Here is a 14,766-nt window from a genome sequence, read left to right on the forward strand (position 1 = left end):
GTCCAAGGAGGGAAAACCCATGAACCGCTGGTGAGGTGTGGTGTTGGATGGCCATGGCTCATCGATGCTCGAGGTGAGTAAAAGCTCTCCCGGATGGTATGCAGCAACAGAAGGGCAACTGTGGCACAACTTGCCAGTAATTGGAATGCTGGTGATGGGAGTAATGTGTCACAACACACAGTACATTGAACTCTGCTGAAAATGGGGCTGCGTAGCCACAGGGCACTCTGAGTACCCATGCTAACCACGGTTCACCAGCAACAGTGCCTACAATGGGCATGCAAGCATTGGAACTGGACCGTGAGTGATTGGAAGAAGGTTGTCTGATCCGATGAATCACGTTTCCTGTTGCACCATGTGGACAGCCGGGTACGTGTGCATCGTTTATCAGGAGGAAGTGATGGCACCTGGATGCACAGTAGGATGAAAATAGGTCGGTGGCGGTGGTGTCATGCTTTGGGCAATGTTTTGCTGGGATACCCTGGGTCCAGTCATCCACGTGCCCAACACTCTGATGTCTACCATCTACTTAAACATCACTGCTGACCAGGTACACCCTTTCATGGTAACGGTCTTCCCCTCTGGCGGTGCCATCTCTCAGCAGGATAATGCGCCATGCCACACCGCCCGGATTGTTTGAGACTGGTTTGCGGAACGCGAGGAAGACTTCCAGGTATTGCCTTGGCCTCCAAATTCTGCAGACATCAATCCAATCAAGCATGTGGTTTGTATTGGAACAGCAACTCCGATCTGAGGTGTCTCAACCATGGACCTTACAGGAGTTAAAGGATCTGCTGGTTACATGTTGGTATCAGATACCACAAGACACATTTAGAAATCTTGTAGCATTCATGCCTCGCCAGGTACGAGCTGTTTTGGCTGCATGTGGAGGACCAACATCATATTAGGTAGGTGGTCATAATGTTTTGGCTCATCAGTGTAAATTATCATTATTTTTTTCTAGTTATTGACAGATCACATACTGGTTGTTATTGTTGTTATTTGGTTTTTAGGAGCATTAGCAACTAAGGCCATATTTCTCCGGGATATGCGGTGGTCATTCCTTGACCTTTCTGCATCCTTCGTATTTGGTGGTGACGGGCTCGAACCCCAGTCTAATCAAGAAGCGTGTGCTGTGCACTGCTGCTCCTTCCCACCTGGCTACGGAGGCGCCTATCACATACTGGATACGACATATTAACTCAATGCATTTATATGCATATAACTTTTTTCTTTTTTTTTTTTTAATGTAGAACATGGTTAACAATTTTGAATAGATTTTTATGATACTTTATCTTTTCCTCATAGAAATTGTGTGATATTTTATGTTTTTATTTTGATTTTGCTTTCAAAAATAAAATATATTCGAGCATTAATTATGTATATTTTATTTCAAAAACCAAATAGCCACAAAAGAATATAAGTGTTCAGTAAATATATTGTAGGATACATGACTAAAATTTTGGCAAATGCTGCTCTACGAAAAATTAACACAGGAGTGAGTGCAAAGTATTGAGTGGGTGTGCTTTATCACTTTACTTTTGTAAATTTAGCCCTTGCTATTTTTTGAATTTACTTTTGTAATTAAAAATGATTAATGATGCAGAAAGAAAGTGAATACTGTGCTGGAGGAGTATACTAAAATTTACACTGATATAATTCTAATAGAAATTTAAAAGATATTTTTACTTTTTTTTTTTTTTTTTTTTGTTGTAGCCAAAACACTGGAATATGCTGCTAAAGGGAGATGGTTAAAGGTATTTTTGTGGAGTAAATAACTGACTTAATTTTTTCATGTTTGCAGATTTGATTCTGTTGCTTTTTTGGAAGCAAGGATTGTGAAAAGCAAGTCCCACTAATTTACTGTGTGTAAATTGCATCGGGATCCTGTACATGGAATAACATGAAAATCAAAATGAAGATTCAAAGCAGTACCTGAAATTCTTAAAGATTCCACCCTCTTTTCTTCTGAACTTATTATTTTCTGAAGAGAACTAAAACATCATGAAGTTGTTTTGGTTAAAATTACTTCTTACTAGCAAATTAAGACTTCAAAACCATACCTCATAAAGGTAAACAAGGAAGCTTTGTGCTTGGAAGAATTTTACTTCATATGTTTGGAAGAATATCACTGGTTGCAGAGTATAAGAGAATTTTTCACAAAAGGTATAAACTGGTTTTGCCTTTAAATATGTGATGTGTTTTATCAAAGTGAACAGTGGCCTTCCCCACAATTAGTGCAACTTTTTTTTTTTTTTTTTTTTTAATGTGATGAATTCAATTTGGCTTTGTGTAATGTTCATTTAACATGTATTCTAAACCAAAAAGCCTTAGTAATGTTTATAAATAGTCGGTATACCATCTTAGCTACTTATTTTGATTTCAAAATCAGCGTTTGAAAATTTAATTTCGGTGTGGAATAATTCCCTATATTAGCTACTTTAAATATTTTATTAGTTAAGATTGAACACAATTAAGCATACTTAGTGTAGTATGCTTAATTGTGTTCTTAAATAAATGGTTTTTGTTTGTACAACAGTCAATATTAAATACATCATAACCAGAAAATGTACTTCTATAAGTTGGGAGTACTTGTATATTATCAAGGGATTGGTATAGATCCTGTATCATTTCCCTTCCCTTCCTTGTATTCATCATCATCATCAGCCATTTTCAATCCAATGTAGGATAAAGGCCTCTCCAGCAACTTTCTAGTTTCTTCTGTTTTGTGCAATGGCCATCCATTCACTACCCATAAACTTGTGAAATTCATCTGCCCATTTCTGTTGTTGTCTTCCAGGTTTTCTTTTAGCTCCTCTTGAGTACTATTCTGTTATTTTCTTAGTCCATCTGTCAAGTCTTCAAGCTATGTGTCCTGCCCAAATCCATTTCAATTCTTTAGTTTTGATAAGAATGTCCTTTATTTGTGTTTGCTGCCTAATCCATGTGCTTCTCTTCTTATCTAACAGTCTGATTCCTAATATAATTCGTTCCATTCTTCACTGTGTAGTTTTCAGCTTCTCTTCCATTCTTTTGGTGACTGCCCAAATTTCACTTCCATACGTCATGGTGGGAAGTATACATTGGTTCATTATTTTACGTTTCAGCAAATTGGGATATTGCTCCTCAACTACATTTCCTGAATGTTATCCATCCAAAATTAATCCTTCTCTTGACTTCCAGCCATTTATGATTATTACAGCTAATGACTTGTCCCAGATAAGTATATGAATCCACCTTTTCAATTACTGCTCCTTCAATGATTATATCCCTTTCCGTGGCATGCATTTTCATCATTACTTTTGTTTTAGCCATATTCATCTTTAGTCCTTACTAACTCTGCATAGCCGATTAAGATTTTCCTCTTAAAATCTTAATCGGCTATGGGATCATGGCTTATGATCACAATGTCATCTGCAAATCATAAATGGTTTAGATACTCTCCATTCATATTGATTGCTTTCTGCAACCAGTCTAATCATCTGAATGCTTCCTCAAGGGCAGCAGTAAACAACTTCAGAGATAATGTCTCTCCTTTCTCAATTTTAAATTTGCTACTGTCTTTGTCTAGTAATAAAGGAGATAGCATTCTCATATATTTTCTTCAATATCATAATATATGGGGTATGTATGCCTTGTCTTTCCAGTGCCCAAAACATTGCTTTATGCTGCATGGAGTCAAATGTCTTTTCACAATCCACAAATGCCAGGCATAATGATGTTTTATATTCATTTGCTTTCTCCATTAGCTGCAATATTACACAAAGGTATCCATAGTTGAGAATCCTGTCCTAAAGCCAGCTTGCTCTTTTGGTTGATTCTCATCAAATATTCTTTCTAATCTATTAGCAACGACCCTTGTGAACAACTTGTAGATGTGATACAACAAGCTAATTGGTCTATAATTTCCAATTTATCTCCTTTCTTGTGCAGTAAAATTTTGATTGCTTATTCCACTCCTTAGGTGTCACTCCTTTCCTAATGTATTTTGTGAAGAGTCTTGCCAGTTTCTGTGTCATGTCTCTTCCTCTCAATTTTAACATTTGTGTAACTTCACCCGGGGCTTTCTGATTCTTAATTTTCTTTAATGTATGTTCTACCTCATTAGCATTAGTAGAGGCATATGATGCAAGAAAGCAAGCTTATGCAGCTTCAGCCAAAAAAAAAAAAAAAAAAAACCACCACTTCCATTTCACCCCTCCGTTCGTTCGAAATACCTGTATAGCTGAGCCTTAAATTTATTTAGGCTATCAACTTCCACAACAAGGATGGAAGTCTGTTCCATCAACTAACTACCCACTGGCTAAAGGCAAATTTCTGCACATATATCCTATATCTGTCTTTCCTCAATCTGAATTTATGCCCTCTCAGATGATTATTCTGAGCAAGAGGAAGAATCCCATCAGCATTGAGCATGCTCAAACCATTCAAGGATTTATACACATCTATCAGATCACCTCGCAGGTGCCTAGTCTCCAGACACTGTAATTTGCAAAACTTAAGCCTTTCTTCGTAAGAGCAACCCTTCGTTTCATTCACTAATCTTGTTGCCTTCTCTGTACTCGTTCCAGCAGCTCTATATCCTTCTTGTAATGAGGCCTCCAGCCCTGTATACAGTACTCAAGGTGTGGCCTGACCATTGCTTATACAAGGGAATAATTATCTTATCCTTGCTAGAAAAATTCCTGTATATCATTAACAAGACACCATGAGCTACTCTTGCAGCCCGTCTGCACTGCTCAAAGAACTTCATATCTGCCTGCACAATTACCCCCAGGCCTTTTCATTCTCTACCACTGTCAGTGTAGTACCGCAGAGTTGATACGTTGCTCTGAGGTTGCTGTTTCCCATGTGTAGTACTTTACATTTGTCAATGTTAAACTTCATTTGCCACCTCTCAGCCCATCTGCTCAACCTTTACAGATCCTGTCAGCAGCATAGCGTCAGAAGTGTCCTTAAAAACCCTGCATCTGCAAACTTGGACATTAAGCTTGATATACCATCATCAATATCATTTATAAATACAGAAAAAAATAATGGACCCAACACTGAACCCTGAGGGACTCCACTAATAACACTATTAGTCCACGATGAGCAGTGTCCATTGATTACCACTCTCTGTCTTCTCCCCGCCCCCCAACCATCCCTTTATCCATAGCAGTAATTTGCTTCCAATGCCACACTGCTCCAATTTGTGCAGCAGCCTTCCATGTGCAACAGTATCAAAAGCCTTTCTAAGATCCAAATATATAATATCAAAGTTATTCCCTGCATCCAGTTCTTTTGTGACTGCATCACAGTATCCAATCAAACTGGTCAGACAAGACTTTCCCTTAACAAAACCATGCTGTGTCCGAGATACAACTGAAGTCTTGTCTAGATAATCCTGCAGTGCTTCTTTAATCAGTGCCTCCATTAATTTTCCTGGAACAGAAGTTCAACTCACAGGTCTATAATTACTTGTCATTATTGTGTCAGCCTTTGATCCTCCTTTGTGAATTGGGGTGACATTTGCACATTTCCAGTCTATGGGTACCTCCCCTGAGTCCAAAGAAGCTCTCATAATTATGGCAAAGGGTTTGCTTACTTCCTTTGCTGCCTCCTTTAATATAACTGGATAGATCCCATCCACCCCAGGTGCCTTTTTTATGTTTATCCTCAACAATTTCTCCTCCACTTTCCTCTCAATTATTACAAAATCATCTAGCTCACTGTCAGAGTTTACTTCACCTCTGGCAATCCCCTTCCTGAATAACTCCTCATGTGTGAATGTAGAGGCAAAATACTCGTTTAGTTTGTTAGCCATTTGAGCAGGATCCTCAACTGTTGAACCATCAATATCCAGTGGAACAATCTGATTCATCCCTTTCCTTCTAGAGTTTACATAGGTAAAGAACTCTTTTCTGTTTTTCTTTGCATCCTTTGCCAAGGATTTCCCATAATCTGCCTTTGCCTACCTAATCTCCTTTGTGACTTGGTTACAGACCAGCTTATATCTATCATAGGCTTCCATGTCACCCATTAATTTATATGTATCCCATGCATTTTTCTTCTCTGCCATATGTCTCATTAGTTCATCTGACATCCATTTAGGCCTAAACCTTGAACAATATTTCTTATTTGGTATGTAAAGCCTAGTAGCTTCCAATATAAGTTCTTTGAATGCTTCCCATTTTGAATTTGCTGTTGGTAACATCATCAGTTAGTCCTACTGTATAGAATTTAAATACTGTCTCAGACCATCGTAGTTGCCTTTACGAAAGAAAAAACCCTTCCGTTTACCCCTGATGGTAGTTATCTCTTTGAGTAAATCCCACTTCAGCACACTGTGATCACTGCCACCTAGTGGTTCCTTTATCTGCAGATTCTTAATGCACGAAGAATCACTACTAATAATCAGATCAAGAGTATTACTCCCTCTAGTTGCCTCCCGAACATGCTGATGTAGAAAACAATCATCCAATAAATCCACAAAAGCCTTGCTAGTGTGAGTGACCAACCCACAAATTCCAGTCAATATCTGGGAAATTAAAATCCCCTCCTTTATAATACTCTCTGATTTACTGGCCCACTCTATTTCCCTGCACAGTTTCTTATTATACTCATCAGAGTCATTAGGCCTATAGCACACTCCTACTCTCAATTTTGATCTCCCAATGCTTATGTCGCACCAAACTGACTCGACACTGCACTGCACTGTCCAGCGATGTCAACTGGCTTCACTTCCTTGGATTTTATGTGTTTCTTAACTAATAGCATAACCCCTCCTCCCTTCCTATCCTGTCTATCCTTTCTGTACACATTTTACTCCCCAAATTCCAGTTCTGCATTCCTTATATCTGTGTGACACCACGTCTCTGATATCCCAACAATATCTGCCTTTGATGTTTTGAGCAATACCTCAAATTCATCAAATTTATTTACCAAACTCCTCCATTGGTGTGCACGCAAGTATACATGCACCTGTTCCTATTCTTAGCTACCCTAACACAACCCATGTGTTTACTTGTACCGCAATGACTTCCAGCAGTCTCTGAAATATCCTGAATTTTGTTTTCCAGGCTGCTGCTCATTCCAATAGAAGCAGTGCAAAAATCACTTTCACCTCTGCCAGTGGCTACTGTTAATCTATTAGTCCTTGTATCCCCCTCATTAGGAAGGTTATGACATATATCATATGTGTTGCTAATTTGTGATCCATCTTCCCTACTGCTGGCATTATTCCCTCACTCCTTATATAATTCTTTATAGTAGTTTTCTACTATTTGAATTATGCCTTCTCTGCTATTTATAAGTACACCATCGCTATTCTTCAGTTTCGGTATTTCCTTGTATTATAATGTTGTAAATTGCTAATAAAATAAATTGTTTACAATTAATATAGGACAGTTTGGTTTATGTAATTTAAATAGTCCAATTTAATGTATACTTGGATCAAAACTTTAACCTGATGGCAGTTATACTGGATCATATATAAGTAGTTCCCTCTATGACAAAGATATATTCAAATAAATTCTCTCTCTCTCTCTCTTATATATAAATATATATTTGTACCTTTTCATCAAAAATGAAAATAAAAATAAATAATATTAGATGATATGTAGTTAGTTATTCCCTCCAGAGGGAATTTTTAAAAAATGCTAAAATGGAAAATGACCTAAAAAGAGCAGATAAGGAAATATAATGAAAGAAGCCTTGAATTTTTATGAATTCTATTCTTCTGCTCTAGAAACATTCCTGTAACCAGTTGAATTGTTTGGGGGATATTACAATTAATAACCATTAGTAATAAAACTTAGAGTGCCATTGAAAATGTGTGGGTTAAAATTTCACTAAATTAAAATTTTATGTTTCATTTTTTTTTTTTTTTTTTTTTTTAATGTTTCAAACTTTTAATCCAAAATGGCATGCTTTAATTATAACCATCCTGTAGCAAATTTATACCTAAAATATGAAGAATTAATCTGATCTTTTTAAATGTGAATACAAGCAAGTTAAAAAACAAACAAACTTACTGGCCGAAGAGAAGGTTTAATTATGTGAATAAGATAAGGCATAAGGTCTAATGTAGAAGATGATGAATTAATGAATTTTTTCACAGGTGCAATCATTTCTTTAGCTATGGAGTCCATGATGTTGGTCATATTCTTTTTCTTAATTTTATACTGGAAGATAAAATAAACTACTTTTATATAAAATAAAGCTAATTCAATGAAACAGCTAATTCTCCTTATTAAATTTCAACAGCAAAATATCAAATTTCAAAAATATTAATAAATTACTGATGCACGAAAGCAAGCTTATGCAGCATCACCCCTCTCCCATTTATTCCAAATGCCTGTCCAGCTCAAAGTCTGTTCCACCAATCAACCACCCACTGGCTAAAGGCAAATTTCTGCACATCTATTCTACAATTGTCTTTCCTCAATTTGAATCTATGCCCCCTCAGATTCTTAATCTGAGCAAGACGAAGAATCCCATCAGCATTCAGCTTTCTCAACCCATTCAAGGCCTCATACACCTCAGTCAGATCACCTTGCAGGTGCCTACTCCCCAGGCACTGCAATTTGCAGAACTTAAGCCTTTCTTGGTGAGAGCACTCCTTTGTTCCCCTCACCAATTTTGTTGCCCTTCTTTGTACTTTGTTCTAGCAACTCTACCTCCTTCCTAAAATGAGGCCTCCAGACCTATACACAGTACTCTAAGTGTGGCCTGACCATTGCCTTGTACAATGGGATAATCACCTTCCTGTCCCTGCTAACAAAATTCCTATTCCATTGACAAGACTCCACGATCTGCCCTGGCAGCCCATCTGCACTGCTCAGCGAACTTCATATTTGACTGCACAATTACCCCTAGGTCTTTTTCACTTTCCACTTCCCTGAGTGTAGTACCACACAGTTGGTACATTTCTCTTCAGTTATTGCTACCCATATGCAATACTTTGCATTTGTCAATGTTAAACTTCAGTTGCCACTTCAATTTGCCCAACTTATTTAGATCTAGATGGAGTAGCATACTGTCTTTACTGTCATTAACAACCCTGCCAACCTTTGTATCATCTGTAAACTTGGACATAATTCCTGATAAACCTTCATCAATATCACTGATGAACACACAAAACAACAATGGGCCCAGCACCGAACCCCGGTTTCCTATTAATTAGTGAAATAATGATCACTTCAACCTGCATGGAGTGTAATCTGCCTTTAATTTCTTAAAAAGTTAAAAATTATTCTCACATGTTTCAGTGACCATAAAGACAGAAAAAAATCATTTACATAAAAAAAAGACTTCATTTACATAGAGTTGTTAATTTGATTTTACATTTCATTTAGCCTTTAGCACTCAATGCATAATAGAACATGAATTAGTCAACAGACAGCTATTAGTAAACATCTGGTAAAGATTAATTTTGACTGTTTAAATAATTTTAAAATCAGTTAATAAGATTAAAATTTAATAAAATTAAATAAAATTAAATTTAAGCAAACAGACAGCTGCAGATATTTACAAATTCCTGTAATGTTGTCCTTATGACATCATCATCCTCATATACCAAGGTTTACAATTATAATAGAATACAGCTATGTTAATGACCTTCTAACAATTTTGTCGTGGCGCCTCCGTAGCCAGGTGGGAAGGAGCACCAGTGTGTAGCACACGCTTCTTGATTAGACCGGGGTTCGAGCCCGTCACCACCAAATACGGAGGATGCGGAAAGGTCAGGGAATGACCACCGCACATCCCCGGAGCAATATGGCCTTAGTTGCTAATGCTCCTAAAAACCAAATAACAACAACAATTTTGCCATATGGATTAGAAGAATTAAAAAACTTTCACAAGTATTTAAATACTTTATATCCACATATAAAATTTAAAATATAGAGGAGAAAAACAGTACACCATTCCTGGATCTCTTTTTAAAGAAATATATCTCTCTCCTGATAGAAATATACAAGAAACTAGCAGACACTGGATCTATTATAAAGTTTAACTTCAATCACCCCACAAACACAAAAATAGGCTCCTTAAAAGTTTCGATTTTAGAGTTCCCCAGTGATGCAGAGATCAAATCAAGCACTCAAAAAAGAAATCAACAGAATTTCCCAAATATTTAGAAATAATAGATATCTACAAAAACTGATAATGAAAACAATTAAACCAACAAAAGGGAGATATTTCAACATACACTCATCTGATAAAGAACCAGAAAAAGAAAAAGAGTACATGTCCCCCAAATTAGGGAACAAATCAAAACAACAGCCAAGAAATATGAGTTCTACATCAGATTTACAACTAACACCATTAAAATGGTAAAAACTCCCTCCCCAACTTCGCCCCTGATAAAAACCCTGATAATTATACCTTGAAAAAAGAACCCCCCTCTTTCCAATGTAATCTTGAACCCGGCTGCACAATTAAGATGCTCACAAAGATTAGCCATCAAACAGATCTCTCTCTCTCTTCTCAATATCCTCAAGTAGCCTTTTTCCCAGGAGATCTTAACCTGATTCAAAAAATCCTTAGTTTGAAAGTACAGTACAGTATAGTACAGTACAGTACAGAACATATAATTAATTGTAACCCACTGTCTTGGTATGTGAGACTGATGGTGTCGTAAGGGCAGCATTACAGGAATGTAAGTGTTCGTGGCAATCTATTACTTAAGTTTTAATATTCATTTTAATCTCATTAACTAAATTAACTGATTAAATTATTAAAATTACTAAAATTAATTCTTTACCAGATTTAGCTGTCTGTTGACTAATTCATATTCTTTTATGCATATATGTACTAAAGACTAAATAGTAACAAGTAAGAAATGTGTAGACAAAATTAACAACTCTATTTAGTAGTAGTGGCATGTGATGCAAGAAAGCAAGTTGATGAGCTTATGCAGCATCAGCCAAAAAAAAAAAACCAAAAAAAAAAAAAAAAAACCACCATTCCCTCCAAATGCCTGTCCAGTTCCTCCTTAAATTTATTTAACCTATCAACTTTCACAACAACAGATGGAAGTTTGTTCCAGCAATTAACCACCTGCTGGCTAAAGGCAAATTTCCACACATCTATTCTACATCTGTCTTTTCTTAATTTGAATTTATGCCCCCTTAGGTTCGCAATCTGAACAAGTGAAAGGATCCCATCAGAATTCAGAGTGTTCAACCCATTCAAGGCCTTATACACCTCAATCAGATCACCGCGCAGGTGCCTAGTCTCCAGCCACTGCAATTTGCAGAACTTAAGCCTCTCTTGGTAAGAGGATCCCTTCATTCCCGTCTCCAATCTTGTTGCCTTTCTCTGTACACGCTCAAGCAAATCTACATCCTTCCTAAAATGAGGCCTCCAGACCTGTACACAGTACTCAAGGCGTGGCCTGACCATTCCCTTATACAGAGGGACAATCACCTCCTTTTCCCTGCCAGCAAAATTTCTATATATCATTGACAAAACCCCATGACCTGCATTGGCAGCCTGTCTGCATTGCTCAGAAAACTTCATATCTGACTGCACAATTACTCCCAGGTCTTTTTCATTTTCTACCACCTTAAGTGTAGTACCACACAGTTGGTACGTTTCTCTGGGGTTACCTCTACCCATATGCAGTATTTTACATTTGTCAAGGTTAAACTTCAGTTGCCACTTCTTAGCCCAAATTATCAAGATCCTGTTTAGTAGCACACTGCCATTACTGTCATTAACAACCCTACCAACCTTTATATCATCTGCAAACTTCGACACTAAGCCTGATATACCTTCATCAATATCATTGATAAATATACAAAACAACAGAGGTCCCAAGACCGAACCCTGTGGGACTCCACTACCAACATTAGTCTACAAAGAGCAGCACCCATTAATTACCACCCTTTGTCTTCTCCCACTCAACCATCCTTTTTATCCATTATAGCAACTTACCCTTAATACCATTCTGCTCCAATTTGTACAATAGTCTTCCATGCGCAACAGTGTCGAAAGCTTTCCTGAAATCCAAATATATGATATCAAAATTATTTTTTGTATCCAGTTCCTTTGTAACCATATCATAATATCCTATCAAATTTGTCAGACAAGACTTTCCCTTAACAAACCAATGCTGTGTGTGAATTATTGCTGCAGTCTTGTCTAAATGATACTGCAATGCATCTTTAACCAGTGACTCCATTATTTTACCCGGAACAGAAGTTAAACTAACTGGTCTGTAATTACTCGTGCACTCTTTGATCCCCCTTTGTGAATTGGGGATATATTTGCACATCTCCAGTCCATGGGGGACCTCCCTTGAGTCCAAGGATGCTCTCATAATTATGGCTAAGGGTTTGCTTAGTTGCTTTGCCGCCTCCTTTAATATAACTGGATAGATCCCATCCACCCCAGGTGCCTTTCTTACGTTTAACTTCAACAATTTCTCCTCCACTTTGCTCTCCGTTATTACAAAATCATTAAGCACCCTGCTACAATTTGATAACCTTCTGCCATTTACAAACCTTAATAACTCCTCATGTGTGAATGCAGATGCAAAATACTCATTCAGTTTGTTTGCTATCTGAGCAGGATCATCAACAATCAAACCATCGATATCAAGTGGACCAATCAGATTCATCCCCTTCCTTTTAGAGTTTACATAAGTAAAGAAATCCTTGCTGTTTTTCTTAGCATCTTTTGCCAAAGATTTCTCGTAATCTGCCTTTGCCTGCCTAACCTCCTTTGTGACCTGATTACAGACTAGCTTATATGCATCCCATGCATTTTTCTTCTCTGTCACGAGTCTCATTAGTTCATTTGATAACCATTTAGGCCTAAACCTTGAACAATATTTCTTAATAGGTATGAAACTTTTAGTAGCATCCACAATTAATTCCTTGAATGCTTCCCACTTAGAATTTACTGTTGGTAACATCATCAGTTGATCCCACTGTACAGAATTTAAAAACTGTCTGAGACCACTGTACTCACTTTTACGGAAGCAAAAACCTTTTCCTTTACCCCTGATGGTAATTATATCTTTAAGTAAATTCCACATCAGTACACTGTGATCACTGCCACCTAGTGGTTCCTTTATCCGCAAATTCTTAATACACAAATGATCACTGCTGATAACCAGATCAAGAGTATTACCCTCTCTGGTTGCCTCTCGAACATGCTGCTGCAGAAAACAATCATCCAATAAATCCACAAAAGTCTTACTAGTGTGTTAGTGACCAATCCATAAGTTCCAGTCAATATCTGGGAAGTTAAAATCCCCCATTATAAGACATTCTGATATACTAGCCCACTCTATTTCTCTGTACAATTGTTCATTGTACTGATTCGAGTCATTAAGCTTATAACACACTCCTACTCTTATTTTCGCTTTCGCAGTGCTTATGTCACACCAAACTGACTCAACACTGCACTGTTCATCTATATCAAATGGATGAACTTCTTTTGATTTTATGTTTTTCTTAATTAACAGCATAACACCTCCTCCCTTGCTATCCTTTCTGTATACACTGTACTCCGCAAATTCCAGTTCTGCATTCCTTATATCTGTGTGACACCATGTCTCTGCTATCCCAACAATATCCGCCTTTGATGTCTTGACCAACACCTCAAATTCATCAAATTTATTTACTATACTTCTAGCATTGGTATACATGCAAGTATACATGTACCTATTCTTATTATTAGTTACCCTAACACATCCCATATACCCACCTGTTTCACGATGACTGCCATCAGTCCGTGAAACCCCCAACACCCCTCGCTCCATGCCGCTGCTTATTCTAATAGAAGTAGTGCAAGAATTACCTTCACCTCTGACAGTGGCTACTGTTAATCTATTAGTCCTTGTATACCCTCAAGCTAGCAGTTTTCCGACCCACCTAACACTGCTTCGATAGCATCAGCAAATATCCTTGCACCCTTTCTATTTAAGTGTATCCCATCCCTGTAGAAGCAGTCTCTCCAGTTAACAAGCACAGACCAGGCTGAAAAAAATTTTATCCCTTGAGCCTTGCACATTTCCTCCAGCGCCGAATTGATTGACAAGGCTCTCTTCATGTAAATGAAGTCACCATAATTTATCAGTTCTGCTGTCTTTACAGTTACTGAAGAAGTGATATGGAAAGTACCACAAAACATCTGAGAATAATCTGTAACTCTTTAAGAAATTAAAGGCAGATTACAGTCCATGCAGGTTGAAGTGCTCATTATTTTCATCAATTTCTATTTTTTGATATTCCTGCATACCATGCCAGTAAAAGAATATTTAAGGTTATTGAAGGAGATACAACACTGGTTTTGAACAAATTATAGATTCAAATGACTGTTTATATATATATATATATAAAAAAATTATAAATTTTTAAAAAAGTTTTTAATTAAAATGTATCGTATTTCTACAATTCCTACATTGCTCTGTATATCCAATGACTGCCTTTGAAAGATATTTGAGGGTTGTATTGTTATCGATATTGCTGAACAAGTTGGATGAGAGGCGTCTACAATTTATTGATATTGGACACTATGGGAAGAGGAAGGCAGATGTGTCATTTAGAGACCAGGCACAAGGGCTGGCTTGTCTAATGCATGTCTTTTGGTGAACAGGTCAGTCACTTCTGCCCAGATAATGAATGTTGTTGTGCCCCACATGTTCATGGTTCACAATCTGCTGCATACATATCTAAGACCAATCGAACTGTTTGCCTCTCATCGTGAACATCTTCAGTGGTGTTGTGTATGGGTCAATTGGAGGCCGGAAAGGCATTCAGTAATGTTTAG

The 14,766-nt window shown here is 37.3% G+C and overlaps 1 protein-coding gene across 1 annotated transcript in view; it reads right to left on the reverse strand.

Annotated features, from left to right (window-relative positions):
- The window catches only part of cutlet (chromosome transmission fidelity protein 18 homolog), a 404,162-nt gene that overhangs the window by 84,858 nt on the left and 304,538 nt on the right, over positions 1-14,766 (reverse strand). Inside the window, exon 16 of the mRNA XM_090380385.1 lies at positions 8,016-8,165. Coding sequence (XP_090236511.1) covers positions 8,016-8,165 — 150 coding nt within the window. The remainder of the gene's footprint in view (positions 1-8,015; positions 8,166-14,766) is intronic.

This window comes from Mastigoproctus giganteus, chromosome 8 (assembly GCF_048544385.1).
Source record: "Mastigoproctus giganteus isolate SK-2022 chromosome 8, ASM4854438v1, whole genome shotgun sequence".
NCBI lineage: Eukaryota > Metazoa > Arthropoda > Arachnida > Uropygi > Thelyphonidae > Mastigoproctus > Mastigoproctus giganteus.